This window comes from Adiantum capillus-veneris, chromosome 13, assembly GCF_014529385.1.
Source record: "Adiantum capillus-veneris isolate H3 chromosome 13, ASM1452938v2, whole genome shotgun sequence".
In the NCBI taxonomy this organism is placed as follows: Eukaryota; Viridiplantae; Streptophyta; class Polypodiopsida; order Polypodiales; family Pteridaceae; genus Adiantum; species Adiantum capillus-veneris.
In genome coordinates, this window is record NC_140943.1 from 84,302,049 (window position 1) to 84,318,936 (window position 16,888).

General features: G+C 44.2%; 1 protein-coding gene and 2 pseudogenes across 1 annotated transcript; 1 reads left to right on the forward strand and 2 right to left on the reverse strand.

The window, feature by feature from the left end:
* Positions 1–1,913: 1,913 nt before the first annotated feature.
* Positions 1,914–5,785, reverse strand: LOC147444367 (ATP binding/leucine-tRNA ligases/aminoacyl-tRNA ligase). The gene has a single exon (XM_086527008.1). It carries the CDS (start codon positions 5,619–5,621, stop codon positions 2,298–2,300), a length of 3,324 nt encoding a protein of 1,107 aa, XP_086383134.1. The 5' UTR covers positions 5,622–5,785; the 3' UTR covers positions 1,914–2,297.
* Positions 5,786–6,786: 1,001 nt separating this feature from the next.
* Positions 6,787–10,543, forward strand: LOC147444368 (uncharacterized; annotated as a pseudogene).
* A 1,989-nt stretch (positions 10,544–12,532) lies between these two features.
* LOC147444369 (uncharacterized) lies at positions 12,533–16,576 on the reverse strand (annotated as a pseudogene).
* Between the last annotated feature and the right edge of the window lie 312 nt (positions 16,577–16,888).

A 16,888-nucleotide genomic window follows, 5' to 3' on the forward strand; every position in this document is an offset into this window, starting at 1 on the left:
ATGTTTCCACTTTGGATTGATCGATATGAAGTCTTAGTGTAGAATTTATATTCCCGAAATAGTGAATTTTGGTCTTCAAAAAATGACACTCAGATTTTTTAGCATATAATTTGTGTTGCCCAAGAAGGTATAAGTCTTGCTTCAAATGTTGGTGCTCTTCCTCATATGCACTAGAAAGTAGAATTTCATCGACAAAAACTTGCCCAAATACGCTTTCAAAATACAGTGGAGCATGATGAAAGTATTTGGTGCATTGCTTAAACCCAAAAGGCATAACGAGAAATTCATCTCCAAACCTTATCAAGGAGGCAGTTTTAGAAATATCAGCAAGTCTAATTCTTACCTAGTGATACCCTAATGATAAATCTATTTTTGCAAAAATACAAGCATGTGAGTTTATCGAACAACTCATCTACCCTTGGCAACACATATTTATTCTTAATAGTAACTGCATTAATACCACGGTATTCTACGCACATGCACATACTAACGTCTTTTTTCTTCACCAATAGAATGGAGCCCTCTACTGAGGTAATCAGCAAGCTGATGTTCTACCTAAGCAGATTACTAACGAGCTTACCACATACAACCACATCTATGCGGTGTTGCAAAGAATGCATCAATGGTAAACATGTAGTAAATCTTGTGGGAAAACATCTTTGTATTCCATCAAGAATTTCTTTAATTTATTACCAACATTTTCTTGTTGTGATGACTAAGAAGTATTAGTGGCATTGAGAAAATCTTAGACATAACAAGATTGTTATAAACATTTTATAAAAAATGACACAAAGTAACACCGAAAGAGTTCTTCTCTTTCATCATTAGAAGAGAGCTTCAAAAGCTTGGCTATACAAGTGAGTGGTGACCAAGGTATACCTTTTTTTCCCAATAGTAGGACATGCATACAATTGGATTCAAGCATAAGACTTTTATGCTCATAGGTACAACTTAAGGATGAACTTAAGTGATGCAACCGCTCTCAACTTAACAACACATTTGCTCTATCTACGTTTATTAACTAAAAATATGAGGATGTTTGATACCCTTGGATCAAGGGGTACATCTTTTACTTGCATATCCCACACATCAACATCATGACCATTTATCATAACTACCTTGTAACGGTGAGAACTAAGTGTGTTAAGGCAAATTGAGACATTTCACTAACTTATAGTCAATGAAGTTGTGAGAGGATCCATCATCTAATATAGTTAGAGAAAGCATTGCATAGTTGTATATAGCACAAATAAGTGGTACACGTGTGACCTAGGCAGTTACTGATCAAAAGTTCTCTATATCACATGCATTCAAAAGATTATTAATAATACCCCGATACACATTACATTTGCAATGTGGGCCTATCAAAAAAACCCTCACGCCCCTTGTAATGTACAGAGAAAAGTATAAATTTTGGAGTATTAATAATCCTCTCCGATTAACTATGTGTTCTGATACACACTTTGGAAAGTGACCGTCTCCGAATATGCGACATGCATGAGGCACACTCAGATACATGACCACTGCCTAAGTTGGATCTGCCCTCCAATTCCACTATGGATCCAAAGCTCTACATTTCTATTTTACCAAATAATTTGGATAAGGTGAGAAGTTCAATATAAGGAAACATAGCGATAGAGCTTACTTTAGGAGACAATAGCATCATTAACATCAATGATAGGACTCTATTTTATCAACATGTGACTTCTAATACCACCAAACAGAGTTGCTTTTTTATGGGCATTTTACCTGTTTTAAGGTATTTTACCCATTTTTGAAGCCTGAAAATGTGAATTACCCTGCAAAAAATACACCATATTACCAAAAAAATTATGCATTCCAAGAAATTTGAAGGCAAGGGTGCCCATCAACAATCAACCCTAACACTCAAGTTCCACACGACAAATGCTACACGATCCAGAAAATTGCCTGTGGTCCTAAATATACAAGACAGTTAAGCCACAGAAAAAGCGATTTAACCAGCTTCGAACATGGGATAAGACAATGGCTTACACCAGATCACAAGAGCAATCATTCCTTACCAATTTCAACCAAGGAATTGCTCTTGACCTTGCAATTGGGGTAAAAAATCTTATGCCATCCACAAAGACATATATATTATAAACTAACGGGCAATCTTCACTTCTTAGGCATTAAAAGCCAGTATAATGCATGTGAGATCTTAGTTCAGAGTCTCACCTTGCAGAGAACAAAGGGCTGAGAAAAAAGAAGGCAAAATTGCTTGCAAATAAACTCTTACCTTCGCACGAGACACATACTCTGCTCACAGACATTTCCTAAATATGCACTTGTCTCACACCATGCTCAATTTCCTGCTCAGGAAGATTGGAACGCGACAAAAAAATTGCCACGGGGCTCCCTGGTGAAGGGGGCGTCTGATTCAAAATGGATATCCGGGAACCCACAAGTCGAAGAGCATGGGCATCTGAATAAGCATAAGCAGACAATTCCTCCAAGCCCAACTGCCTTTGTATCAGCTCTGCATTCTCCTCCAAAACCTGCATTTCCCCGAATGGAAGCGTCACATCCAGAGCATGAGGCCCAACAGAAACTGCTTCCTCTTTCTTGAACTTCAGAAACGAGGAGCATGTCTTCTTTATCTGCTTTAAATCACCCATCTGCGCAACTGATGTCCTCTGCAAAGCATCCATAATGTCAGCATCATGTGCAAAACTCTTGGTCTGAGGGTAGAAATGCTGCTGTAGGACCTTCAGGCATTCTTCTTTCCATCCTTCATATTTCTCTGCCACATAGACCAGCGCTATTGTAGGTTTTACATCCACCGGAACAGATGCTTTGCCCTTCTTTGTCGTCGTTTGCTTTTGAAGCAGCTTTCGAAACGACGTGATTGTGTCTTGCAGATACTTATTTGCTTTCTGCAATGTCAAATCGGCAGGAGGCGCAGTCGGCCAACTGGCACGAATAGCAAAGCCTTCCCTATTTAGAATAGATGACCACACATGCTCTGCATAGTGGGGACAAATTGGAGTAAGCAGACGTGTCTGCACTTCCATAAACCTGTAGATGAGATCCCTATTCATTCCTATGGCACCACAGGAGAGACGATACTCGTCACGAGCTGTCTGAAGATCATAAAAGCCAGTTTTCAATGCATCTCTAAACATCATACTTTCATAATTCTGTTCTGTCACATGTACAGAGAAATTAATTTCATTCTGAAACACTCTGTCAGCAAAGAGGGTCGGAGGTTCTTTCCTCAAAGACTGCTCCGCTGCTAAGACCTCTTTCATCCATGTGATCTCTTTTGTTAGGCGTAAAATTGCAGAATTGGCTGTCTCAAAAACAAAGTTGGCATCATCCATGAGATCGCCAGAGTCTGCCAGTGCAAACCTAGTAGCATCAGCTGAAAATTCTTCAATGGCCTGTTTCAGAGTCCGAAAGTTCCCTGTCGACTTGGACATCTTCTCAGAGTTTAGCATCAAAAAGCCATTGCACCTCATAGCTCTGGGCCATTTCTCTTTCGGAAACATTGCTGTGTGGTTGTAAATGCAAAATGTCAGATGATTTTGAATCAAGTCTTTGCCCGACACGCGTATATCAAAAGGGTACCAGTAACTGAATTCCTTTTTCATTAGTTTCAAAAGGTTTTCTGGTACATCAGTGGAAGGGAATGGTCCATCACCAAACACATAATCCCAAACATCATCCGTCAGTTGCTCAGCCTTGATACCAGCCTCCTTGTGTCCATAAATGTCCCCTGCCTGCAGCAGATGAGATATAGTGTAATAGGCCATGTAAATAGTCGAATCTGACAAAGACTCTATGAGAAACTGCTCATCCCAAGGAATGCGGGTTCCTAATCCAAAGGACCGGGAGCAGGCCCACTGATTTAGCCAACCTAAAGTATGCTCAAAACCATGCCTTGTCTCATCATTGTAAAGCTCCATATTAGATAAACACTCCTCTGCCTTTGCTTTCCACTCATCCTCACCATAGATCAAATACCACTGATCTGTCAGTGCAACAACACATTCTTCACCAGACCTTGACATCACCTTGTTTTCTGGCTCACTGTATTTCACTGCTTGTCCACTCTGAATAAGCATTTCTTTGATAAGGGGCTTGGCATCCTGTACCTTTTCCCCTTTGTGCTCACCTACAAGCATAATTCCATCAGTGAATCCTTTCAAATAAGTTCTTTTTTTGGCCTCTGTTAACAATACTTGGTCATTTGGGCTCTTAATCTTGAGCTCCTTGCAAACCACCTCTGCAGACTTGTCCCCGATATCAGGAATATTGATTATGGGTATGACATCATAAGGTAGTACCCATTCATCCTTCACCCCATATTTAGCACGAAGAGCCGGCTTGTTCTTTAAATCCAACAGGGACATATAATCATCAGGAGAATCACTTGGAACACTGGTCACAATGCCTGTTCCCTTGTCTGTAAGAATAGTCAGCATGGGGAGTGCATACACAACCTGATGCATGGAGAGAGGAGCAATGAGGGGCAGACCTATTAAATCGTGCCCACGAAGCTCAAGCAGACGTGTAGGTTTTTCAGGAACCCTGGATAATAACTGGAAAGCAAGGTTACGGGCAGCACGACTAGTCACCACAAAAACATCAGAATCATTGACTTCAAATGCACCATATTCACCATCAGGTAGTACCCACAAATTGGTTTGGCCATACATAGTCTCAGGCCTGAGAGTTGCAGCTGCTAAGTAGACATTTTTGCCCTCCAAGGCCTGCAGCTTGCCAGAAAAGGGAGGCTTTACTTGAAGCTTGATAAGAGTGTATTCTTGTGGTTGCACTCCTTCACCAGATGCCCTATCATGGTCGGCACAGGGCTGGCCATCTCTAGGAGAATAGACAGCATAACGCAAATCTTTTACAACCTTCTGCTGCTTTTTGAGAGCCCTAAACTGCCACCTGACAAAAGAATCAAAGAAAGGATTCAACTCTGTGGTTATGAAGGAACGGCGCCAATCAACGCCTGCACCAAAGGTCTTGAGATCATCAACGGCTATAGCAGGGAAATAAGTGAGCCAGTAAGCAGGGTCTGTGAACTTAGGAATCTCCTCCGGAGATATGTTGAGTGAGGCCATTATGTTCCATTGATAGACTTCAACCCCAGTTTTGGCCTGTACTTTGGACTTCTTGCTCTTGAACTTCTCAGGCTCAGCTTTGACTGTATTATCACCATTTGAGGGCGGATTTAGACTTGAGCTTGCTGTCGGTATTGTAGTTGGGGCTTGCTCTTGCACAGGGAAAACAGGAGGATTGCCAAACTGCTCGATCTCCCTCTGCAGTTTATCTGCGCAAGCCTTGATGGGCATGCCCGTGCAATGAAATCCAAACGGCAGCAGGACATGGCGGCCCTTGAGGCGGTAAAATGCGGATGCAAACTCCAGCTTGGAGAAGGAAAATGCGTGACCTAGATGGAGGGCACCATTCATGTAAGGGAAGGGGAAATTACCAAAGAATTTATCGCCTGGTTGTGCAGATGCAGAGGGGGCGTCGATCTCGAAGGCGCGTTCCTGTCGCCATCGGCGTTGAGCGTCTTCCTGAATGCGCAGGAGTTCATCGCGGCGCACGAAGCTCTTTTTCACTTCCGGCTCCGAGCTTTCCATGCTTTTTCCACAGATCCCTCTACACAAGGACCTGCAAAAGGACTGCGCAGCTTCACTGCTCTTCTTCAACAGCTGCGCCACAGCAACACTACTAGGCCTATGAAGATGGCGTCGAATCTAGTAACGCTACCCTAAGCTGTGAGAGATAAGAGAGAGAGAGAGAGAGAGAGAGAGAGAGAGAAGAGGGAGGCCTAGCCTCAGCACTAAGGGGCACGGGAGCTTTAAGGAAGCTCAGGCGGTGGGATCAAGGGCGCGGAAGTGGGGCACGGTGATTGATGGCATCGGGGCGTTACACGTGGCAAAAAAAAGTAAACTTGGACGAGTTTTGGTAAACGGGGACGTCGGGAGGTAAACTCGGACGGGAGGGTGACGTGGACAGGAAACGTGGCGCGAATGGGTTGAGGTGGAGTCCCAGGTGGCAAATGGTGGTGGGGGTGGGCTGAGGTGGGCGGCCTGCACTTCATGATACCTCATACGTCGCATGCATGCGGATGGAAGCCCGAGGATGGGGGGTGAGTGACTGCGTTTAGGGCATTCAAGCAGAGGGAGTTTTGTTGCTAGCTTATGCGAGAGGGCTTGGGGGAGGGCCTGCATTGCGTTAGACGAGCCATCTGGGGCCTCTAGACCAATCTATACAGACGAAGATTGGAGCCAGGTGGAGATTGTGGCGCAGGTACAGATTGGGACGGTAGGCAGGATCACTAGGTATGTGTGTGTGTGTGTGTGTGTGTGTGTGTGTGTGTGTGTGTGTGTGTGTGTGTGTGTGTGTGTGTGTGTTGTGTGTGTGTGTGTGTGTGTGACACCGCCCCAAAACCACCTCCAAGAAAATATGTTTTTATAGTCTGTTGCTTGTCATGTTGCATCACACACACACACACACACACACACACACACACACACACACACACACACTCTCTCTATGAGCCCACGGACAACAACAATTTTGTAGAGAACCGGGCAGCACGTTTGTGTGTGTGTGTGGAAGAGAGAGAGAGAGAGAGAGCTGTGTCCCGATGCCTTCTGCTTTATGCATATTTTTGCCAACATGAGTCGTCCTGCTTGTCCGTTATGGTGCTTGCAAGCATGTTGCCATGCTATGATGAATGGCTATTGGTGTTTCTTACAATAAAACATTCATTGTATGGTGATCACCACATGAAAAACTATGGCGCCAAGAAGGCCGCATCAAGAGGTGCAGGCAAAGAAGCTAGTTGGAAAGAAGCATGGGTCAGATCTCGGGAGGGGCACGGGGGAGGCTTCGCCTTTAAAAGTTCCTCGTTGTAGCCCTCGGCTAAGGGAGAAGGAGTTAAAGCAAACGGAGAATCAGCCTTCTCCATGCTCAGGCAATATGGCCCAAGTGGAGACACCAAAATCAGCGAATCCACGCCTAAGAAAGAAGTTGGAAGGCATGTTTGAAGAGCCTGATCAGAATGAAAACGAAGTGGATGAGAAGAAGGCTGGAAGAGCTAAGGCAAACGAAAAGAACCTTGATAAAGAAAAAGTTGGTGAAGGCAAGAGGGATCAGCCGTGTGTCGAGACGGTGGGCGACGGAGCACAAAACAATATGGATTCTTTGAAGGGAGAAGGAGATAGAAGCATTGGTGCATCCTCAGCCATGGTTGAACCCTTGCCATATGTTGAGGTCTTCTTGCCTGATGGAAGGCTTGCACGGCAATGTCAGGCGAGCGATCATTGCCCTCAGCAGTTCCACTTTGAGTTGGTTCGATTGCGGATGGAGAGGCATCTAAAGACAGAGCATGGGCTTGATGTGGTCATTCCCCTTCTCAAGGGAGGTAGGCGTTCCAATGCTGAATTGGGCTCAAGAGCAAAACCGCCAAATGCAAGAGACAGTGCACAATGGCACAAGCAAGCGAAGATGCGCTTCGAGGATAGAGATAGGAAGTTTGCATTAAATCTGAAAAAAACAGAGCGCCTTCATCGTCTTCGAGCAACTGAGAAGTGGGATAAGCTCAGGCCTGAGTTTAGAAGAGTCTCAAAGGTAGAGTTTGTTGAGAAGATTGTCAAAGAGCGCATGGCAGCCTACCTCGCGTCCTCAAAAGAGCACATGGATCGCATCCAACAACGAATCGACGAAGGCTATGAAAAGAATGTGAGTACCATGGCCACTCCTTCGAGTTTACATATTATTGCATCATGCTTTATTATTACATTTGGTGTTGCATGTTTGCTTTGTTAGTCATAGTTCACTTGAAGGTGGATTGTTTGCCCGAATGCGGTCCTAGTTTATTGAGACGGGTTTAGGTCCACATTGAGATTTCTCCCATTAAATGGATGATTTAGGCATAATGACCTTGGAAATTATCCTTGCAAACCATTTACCATTAATGAGTTGAGGCATATGGCATGTTTGCTTGCCTAGTCCCAGCTTATCTTAAGGTGCATTGTTTGCTAGAAGTTGTCCTAGTTTATTGAAAAACTCATGGCGACTCTACCAAGTTTACATATTATTGCAGCATGGCTTATTACTACATTTGTTGTGGCATGTTTGCTTGCATGGTCCACTTTGTTGTGGCATCCTAGTTCAAGGTGGATTTTTTGCCCAAAAGCGGCCTAGTTTACTGAGAGCAGTTTAGATTCACATTGCACTAGATCCCGTTTGAATGGCTAATTTAGGCCCGATGAAGTCTATGACTACTTGTGTTAAGGCATGTTTTCTTTCTTGGTCCGAGTTTACAAGGCAATGCATTAATTACTTGTGGTTGAGGCATGTTTGCTTTCTTCGTCCTAGTTTACAAGGCAGTGCATTGTTTAGGGGTAGTTGTCCTAGTTTACAAGGCAGTGCATTGTTTGCTGGTAGTTGTCCTAGTTTACCGGTGGCTTTTGGAGGGATTTTAAGCTAATTCTCGATGTCTTGATTGAAATCATTTTATGTAAAATTGCTTGTTTCTTACAGGCTTCTTGTGGTTTTATTTGGTGCTGGTTTTTTGGCTACATTCATTTGAGCATGATGGGTTCAATGGGGGACTAACTTGTGGTTTTATTTGGTGATTGAATGCAGAGGCGGCTCAAGGTTTTACCTCCTTGGTTAAATGTCATGATGGATGACATTGAGGACAGCCAGCCCATGGACAACTTCAAGGGCAAGGAGCTAGAGGAAGAAGAGGAGGATGCGGATGATTTTCAGTCGGACCGAGAAGATGAAGAGGCTGGACATTATGAGTGGATGGAGGATGAAGACATCAAGGAGGATAAAGACGGCCAAGAAGACAAAGAGAATGCAGGGAGGAGGAGGGGGGAGCAAGCAACGCGAAAGAGGACTCCGCTGACTCAACTTCCCTTGGGCTTGGAGATACACCGCCCTCACTGCCTCTTGAGATTGTGGACACAAAGGAGGTGCCTGCTGCAAATACAGATACATTTAGCCGGTTTGCATCCATGACGCTCAACGTTGATCTTGTGCACGAGGAGGTAGTGGGACATCTTCCTAATTGCAGTAGTGGCATGCATTATTTGGTTGTTATTCTTGGCAGGTTTAGGGTGTCAAATTTGTTCGAATGATTTGGCATAAAATCTTCTTTTAACCATGTAGGGAATTGTGAAACAACATAGACCAAAGCTGCAAATTTGTTCGTCAATGAAGACCCGGGTTGTTGTTGATGTCTCATCCCCACCTGGTGCAGCGGCAACCACACACGTGTCTCTGAATTTTGCCATACAAAATGGCCAGTTAAGAGTTATGGAAGAAGGGGGAGGTAGGGTTGTCACAACACGAGGAAACATCGCAGCTGCCAGGTGGGTACAAGTCATGAGCCAGTTCTTACTCTTTGTTTGCTTGCTGGTTTTTTGGGCCTCTTATTCTTCTATAAAACTTGCACGCTAAGCCTTGATTGTTATTGCATGTTAGGCTTGGCTCTATTGCATGCATTACTTTCACCTCCGACCGGTTCAAGTTATCAGTTAATGTAGATCAGCGATTAGTAACTGACATATTGCGTGGCGAGGCCAATAGTAGGACTATTGACTTGTTTGGCCAGTAAGTTCTCTCTTGCCCTGATCATTGTAAATGGCTATACGCACATATAGGATTGCATGTGTTTTAATTTGGAAACTGAAATCTTTGCACAGGTGGATGGAGCACACCTTGCCTCTGACCATCCTAAGGAAAGTACACTTTGTCGATTCGCTTTGGTTTACGATGGAGGGATGTATTCTGTCCAATTTTCTTCAGCGGCAATTTAGCGGTGTTGACATGTCAGAGCTGGTCTTTTGCTTTTAGCCAGTCATTTGCAGGTATTTCACGGTGACATAATGCTTTGTATGGTGAATTCTGAACTACTTCTCATTCGTAACACTAACAATGTGTGCTTGAAGGCATCACTGGACTCTTTTTGCTCTCTACCTGAATAGGGGAGCAAGGCTCCTCCGATTGCCTGGCAAGAAGCACTATCTGATTCATTTTGATTCCCTCAAGGGTTTGACAAACCCTTTCGAGTGCCTAGAGCAAGTGCAAAGGTTGGTTTTCATCATGTGATTGTTGTGCCCAACAGATGTGGTTAAATTCAGCTAACCTGGTTTGTTGTATGGCTATGTCTTAGTGGCCTTCGAAGCCTGGCAGAATTTGTACATGACAACGATATTCGACGTGCTTTGGCTGATTCCAAGGAAGAGATTGAGCTCAAAGTTGTGGATGTGCCTCAGCAGACAAATGCGATCGATTGCGGATTTTATGTCATGAGGATCATGAGGTGAGATCATGCTACATTGTGCAATAGTGTCGACAGGTTGTTAGGGAGGGTCATTGCATGGACTAACATACGGCACTGTTCAGCAGGGAGCTGATTGCAGGTGGATTGGAAGACAGGCCTGGGCGACATTGGCTTACAAAGGATTGGTTCGAGGACGTGGACGTATGCACTCTGAGGGTGCAGCTGCATGATTGGTGCTTACGTTGTTTGGCGTAGGTCTAGAGACGCATGAGCAATAGCAAGCTCGGGGGCTGGTGTTTTGGGAGCATATCCAGCATATGAACTCAATTGACACTATACTTATACAACGGTGTACTTTATGGATTTTGAACCCTCCGTTTTGAGCCAATCTAAGTGAATGTTTTTTTGTGTGGATGGCTTACCTAGCTACGCATTTATGCGCAATGTAGCACACCCTTTGGATGTTTTAATTAAGTCTACATAATGATCATCCTTACGTTTCAATCTCATTGTCAATTGATCGGTCGTAGTGCTGTTATTTTTTCAATTTACAATTGCTCATTATGGGTTGTGGTATGTGTTGGTACCATTCATGAATGTGGTTAAGTTGAATCAGCTGAAATGACCCGGCTTAGGTGTTGTGGTGAGATGTTATTGGTGGCTGTTAGTATTGCTAAGGTGTTTGGAGCATGCATATATTCTATTTTTATATCTCTTTAAGGGTGGTTATTGGCTCGAATTGCATTGTGGGTGTTGAGAAGCTCCATGAGTGGTGAGAGCGTGACATTGTCATAGCCTTTATTGTAGTCCAAGTGGGGTGTTTGTTGAGTTTACACATATGGATTTCCTTTGCTTTAGATTTAGCAAGTAGGTTGAACACATTTTAAGCTCGTCGTAGCTAAGTTTTGTGTACATTTGTTGGAATCTCTTTCTTGTCAGAATGTCAGCGATTGAAACTCTCCCTCTCTCTTTGTAATGTTTTGATAATCTGATTGCTCATAGAGAATAGCAACTCTTAACTTCCAAATTTTATCTTTGGTAGATTTATGTATCCTCGGAAAAGCAAAGGTGCTTGTATTAAAAATGACAAACTGACAACCCTTTGTTGGCATACCATGTAGGCACATTGTGGTTGCAAACTTAAAGGACAATACATAGTATTTGTGTGCATTGGCAGAGTATTTATTTTGTTCAATGGATTAAATTGTCACCTGACCAATCAAACAAATGCATGGCCAGATTATACATACGAATATTGATTATACATACGAATAGTGCAACCAAGGAGTGAAGTTCGTCGCCAAGATGTTAGTGCTACAAGCCCATGATGCAGCACAAAGTTCATCTCGGCATTGGTGAGTGAAAAATGCATCATATAAATGCAAAGGCATTATTCACTACATGGTTATGACACAAAGCCTAACAGAAAAACATCTCAAACCTTGCACCTTGAATGGTCAAAATACGGTGAAAGTATACGAAGGAGCCACTCTTTGCAAGGGTCTATGCTGCCCAACATAAGTCACTGCAGTAAGCATTCACTTTCTCCAGCCTCTTAAGCATGAACCGGCTTCAAACATGCCATAATGCTCACCAAATCTAGTGGGAAACCAGCCGCAGTGCCCAAGAATGGTCAAACAAAACATCAGCCTTCCATCCCCAGTAACGTAAATAGTCGGTGACCGTAAATGTCTTGATCTGTGGTGCGGCACACACCTCATATATGGGCAGCAAAACAACTCACTCGCATGTATGGCAAGAATCCAAAAAACATCAAAAAATCAAAAAGGAAATCAACCCTCTAACCCAGAAACTGTAAATTGTTGGATGCCATAAATGCCATTGATGCTTCGGATACCAAAAACTATAAATAATCAGATACCAAAAACGCTAAATGTTTGCAAGTGAAATCAACTGAGAAATCAGATCAGCCTCAATGCCATCCAATTAGGGCAGCCCTAGTGCTCAGAGATCGTACACAATCGGATAAGAAAAATTGGCTGGCAAAACAAGACATACATTTAGCAACAACCCATCCATGACTCTCACAAAAGGTCAGTTTCAATGCCATCCACTTAGAGTAGCCGTAGTCCATAGAGATCGTACACAATTTACAGGAGAAATGCATCAAGTTGGTAGTTGAAATGAGCTCATGAAAGATTGGCAGAATAACTTTTCGAAACCCAGCTGTAACGCTCACACACGATCAAGCAAGATGCCATCCAAAAAGATCGGCCTAATAGCCTAAACAAGGTAAATAGTCATCAGCCAAACATATTGGAAGTCTGCAGATATAATCAGCTCATAGCTTGCTCCCAAAACAACCCACCCAATCAGTCCAAAGATAGTTGAAAATGGGCTCACAAGTGCCTGCCGAACGCTCACAAACTGGTCATCAAATCAGCCCAGCAGATTGCATAAGGGAGAAAAAAGCTACATGTCTCTCATGTAGAGAGAACCATTCGTTGCTGGGATGCAAGGACTGCCTCGAGTACTGACCCATCAAGGAAGCAGATTGTGAAGCTTCTCTCTTCTGTGGGAACCTCGCCAGCTTTGCAACAAACAATCATCCCTTTTTGGATGCTCTCACCAAAGAGGGTGACATGACGATTAAGCAAGCTTGACTCTGCTCCACCTCGGGCATGTTTGAGCAATAACGGAAGGAGGGCATGGCATGTATGGCATGAAATGCTCTCCAATGGATCGAGCATGAGAGTTTTGCTGCAACAATGAGGACAATGTATTCGAGGCTTTCTTTGAAAGCGGACTCGACTCCGTCCACGCTGATGCTTGCATCGCAAAACACCAGTAGTTGGACCTTTAGATGGTGGCAGGTCGGCCTCGAGAACCTGTTCCTTGCTAGCTCCACTTGCTTCTACGGGCATCCCATGCCCGAGTCGAGTTAGAGTAACGTGAGCTTGGACTTTCTTGATCAAGCCCTTTGTTAGTAGCTCAATCTTCTTTGGGATGATCCAGGCGGCGAGACTATTTCGTGAAAGATTTAGTTGCATTAGTATGGCTGGCTTCAAAGAGCTATCACATTGCACCAACTGCTCTTCTAGACTCTGCAACATGCTTCTCATGTCATAGATGCAGCTACCAATCTCATTGTCTATGTTGTTGACAACTGTCTCAGCTACATCGAAATTGTCATGCTCTAGTGCTATATTATCTTCCCCTACTCCAACTATGGGTTGTAGGTCCACATGGCTCAAAGCTTGAACGCTATCTACGATGGGGAGAACTTCGTGAAGATGAGGAAAGTGCCTCTCAATTATCAGTCAAAGGCCATATAGATGCTTACATTCTGATCCCCAATCCGCACAATTGCAGTAGTTGGATTGCATGCTCACATGATACCACTTTGAGGCCGAAGTAGTGCTAAGGACTTTGAATCGCATGTGTCCTTCCTCTATCACTTCGAGCGTGCTTGGATCTACTTCAAATCGTTTAAGAATCGATTCGCCTGCTGCTAGCTTGGCTGTATGTTGCTTACTTGATCCAAAACGATTAAAACGCCCGGAATCGGCTGAACGGTTGTCAAATTGAAACAACATGAGCTCAACATTTGGCAACAACAAAGGCATACTCTCAAGCAAAAGAGAACCGCTCTTACCAATCTCCTGCTTTTGCTTGAAGAATTCGAGAAGTGTTCCCCCAATATATGTCCCATGCACTGAATCGCCCACCAATGCATTCAACAAGACCAACAGAGACCTGTTTATCTGTGCATTTAGCAAGGTATACTTGACATATTGCAATAATCGCTCAACCAAGTTTGTAGTATCCACATTCCCATGCTGAAATAGACGACCGAATCTTGGCCAACGGCATCGCCACATGCATGTGCTGCCACACCAGCCAGTGGATACATACCGTCGAATATTTTCATGTGCCTGATACACCTGCAATAGCTCATCGCACCTTGCATCAAATATATCCTCACTTGTTGCATGCATCAAATTCGACATGCGATTGTACACATCATCGCGCTTGTCCTTAGGGACCTATGCACAACAACTCCATGTGAGTACGACAGTCAATTTGTAGACATGAGCTGACACAAAGAACACATCAAAGAAATGACCAGCTACCTGGGGCAATAGGTTCTCAACCCATGCCTTCTTGACATGAAACCAGCATAGCAAAACTTTGCATGCGACTTGTTGCCGCCTTCCATCCTCGTCTTCTCTCCAGCAAAAAGAATCTTGATCCACAACCTTGAGGATGGCTTCGAGCTCTTGTTGGCTCTTATCAATGACAATGGCTGCGGGCCGAACGTCACCTAACCTTACAAAGATCATCTTGAACGTGAGCTCTAGGGCCACCTTTTCCTGGCTGGTACCCACATCATTGCTGCATAACATCAGCCATATCGGAATCCTTATGCCGTTTTGGTTTGGCAAGACTGCACCATAGAGCGGTAGACCATAAATGTTTGTCTTGAAAGTGCTATCCACGGCCCATGAGTTCCGACGAGAGAAACGAAGAGCGACTTGTAGCATCCACTCGTCTTGAATGAGGAGGATGAATGGCCGCTTGTTCTCATCAGGGTTTTGGGGAGTGTAAGGCTGCACAAAGATTACCTGTTCATACGAGAAGTATACTTGAGGATGCATGCTCACCCATCCAGCTTAAGAAGTTGAGAATGTAGTATTACCTTCTTCAATTCTTGCAAACGTAGAGCCTCGGAAGCATCGCACCCCATTCAGTACCTACAGAGTTACCTACAGTAGAAAAAAATGTTGGATCAAATGCTATCAAAAACTCAGCAAAGAAAAGGCTTCTTAGAAATTCCAATGGCAAGCTAAGTGCCACGAGTGCGCAATTGATGAAATAGCATTTGCACCTCTTTTGGTATCATAAAAAATATGTAGATTACACAATCCAGCTCAGATGCATTTGCCATGTGAAACCTTTCCTTGGAGATCGACATTTTGGCGACATGGTGGCACATCCCAACATCAAACAAATCATCCATACAACATGCATCTACAGTTGAATGCACCGGCAAGTGGTAAAGGTCAGCACGTGAGCCAGGTATGTGCCCGGTGTGATCGCCATGGATTGTGATAGTCACCCTATCACCATCATGACAGTGTTGAACCACCAGCCTAAACAGGCACCCACACCTCTTTGACTTTCGTTGTCGCCGCTTATCCGCACCTCTCCGATCTATGCTTCCACCTCGATGGAAAATGTATTCTTGTAGCCACTTATATGCTCTATGCCTCTTTGAAGATCTGACTAGGACCAGCCGTGTGTGATGCTTTATCATGATTCTTGTCAACTGTTGCTCGACTTGAGATGTTGTTGTCTCGATTGAAGAGGTTGGGCAATTTGCGGTTCTGCTACTAATAGGCATCGCAGCTACATCACAATCAATAATCTTCTCTTTTAGTAAGCATCCACATGCAGTGATTGAGTCTTTTATGTAATCAAGAGGCAACCCATGTTGTCTCTTGTATGTACACCATTCCTTCTGGACGGCCTTGAGAGTGGCAGCCACTCCAAGATGATTGTCATGTGTCAAAGGGCAATGGGCTGCATGAACAATATGTGCCCAATCTTCCATAAAGGCAACCTTTAGGCCAGTAGATTTCAAGTGCAGGCAGCCTATTTCCAGCCCTATACCTGGACAAAGCATCAAGGAGTCTTTCATCCTATTCCACTTCTTTAAATCAAACAATCCCCGAACATCGATCGCTTGAAGCATTGCTAGTGACATGGTCTCTGTCCCTCCCAAATCTTTGGCCATTAAGGAGTATGTCATCTCGTCGAAGGAGAAAAATGTTTTTGATGTGTATGAAGACGGATCTAAGACAACCCAAGAGCATTGCGAATGCCAACATGCAACTGAGCTGGGACTAGCTCCATTGTTCTGTGTCTAGTAATCCATGCCATTATCCACGTTGATTGGCCAGTCATCTGACGATTCTCCTTCAGTCGTTGTTTCACCATTGAAATATCCACTCAATGGCCGGTCTTCGATTACATCGATGGGAGGCATCTAATACACAACATCTCTGTCTCTCTCTCTCACACACACACACACACAGACATACACACACACACACACACACACACACACTCACACACACTACCTGGTTCAAATCCATGCTGCCTTTGAGCTTCCAATATCCTACAGAGTCTTCATCTGATTACTATCTCAGATACCAGCCTCCCCTTCTCCTGCTGCTCTCATCTCACCTCCGATTATCTCTAGTTACCTTGCATTCCCGCGAGGGCAAATTTGAAAACGGGATGCCCGCGTGAAAGTAATGCCATGTTGGCCCACCATTTGCCACCTGGGACTCCACCTCAGCCCATTTGCGCCACATTTCTTGTCCATGTCACCCTCCCGTCCGAGTTTACCTCCCGGCACCCCCGTTTACCAAAACCCGTCCAAGTTTACTTTTTTTTGCCACATGTAGCGCCCCGATGCCATCAATCACCGCGCCCCACTTCCGCGCCCTTGATCCCACCGCCTGAGCTTCCTTAAAGCTCCCGTGCCCCTTAGTGCTGAGGCCTAGCCTTAGTGCTGAGGGAGGCCTAGTGCAGTCAAGAGAGAGTAGTGCTTTTAAGTCCTCCATACCGAAA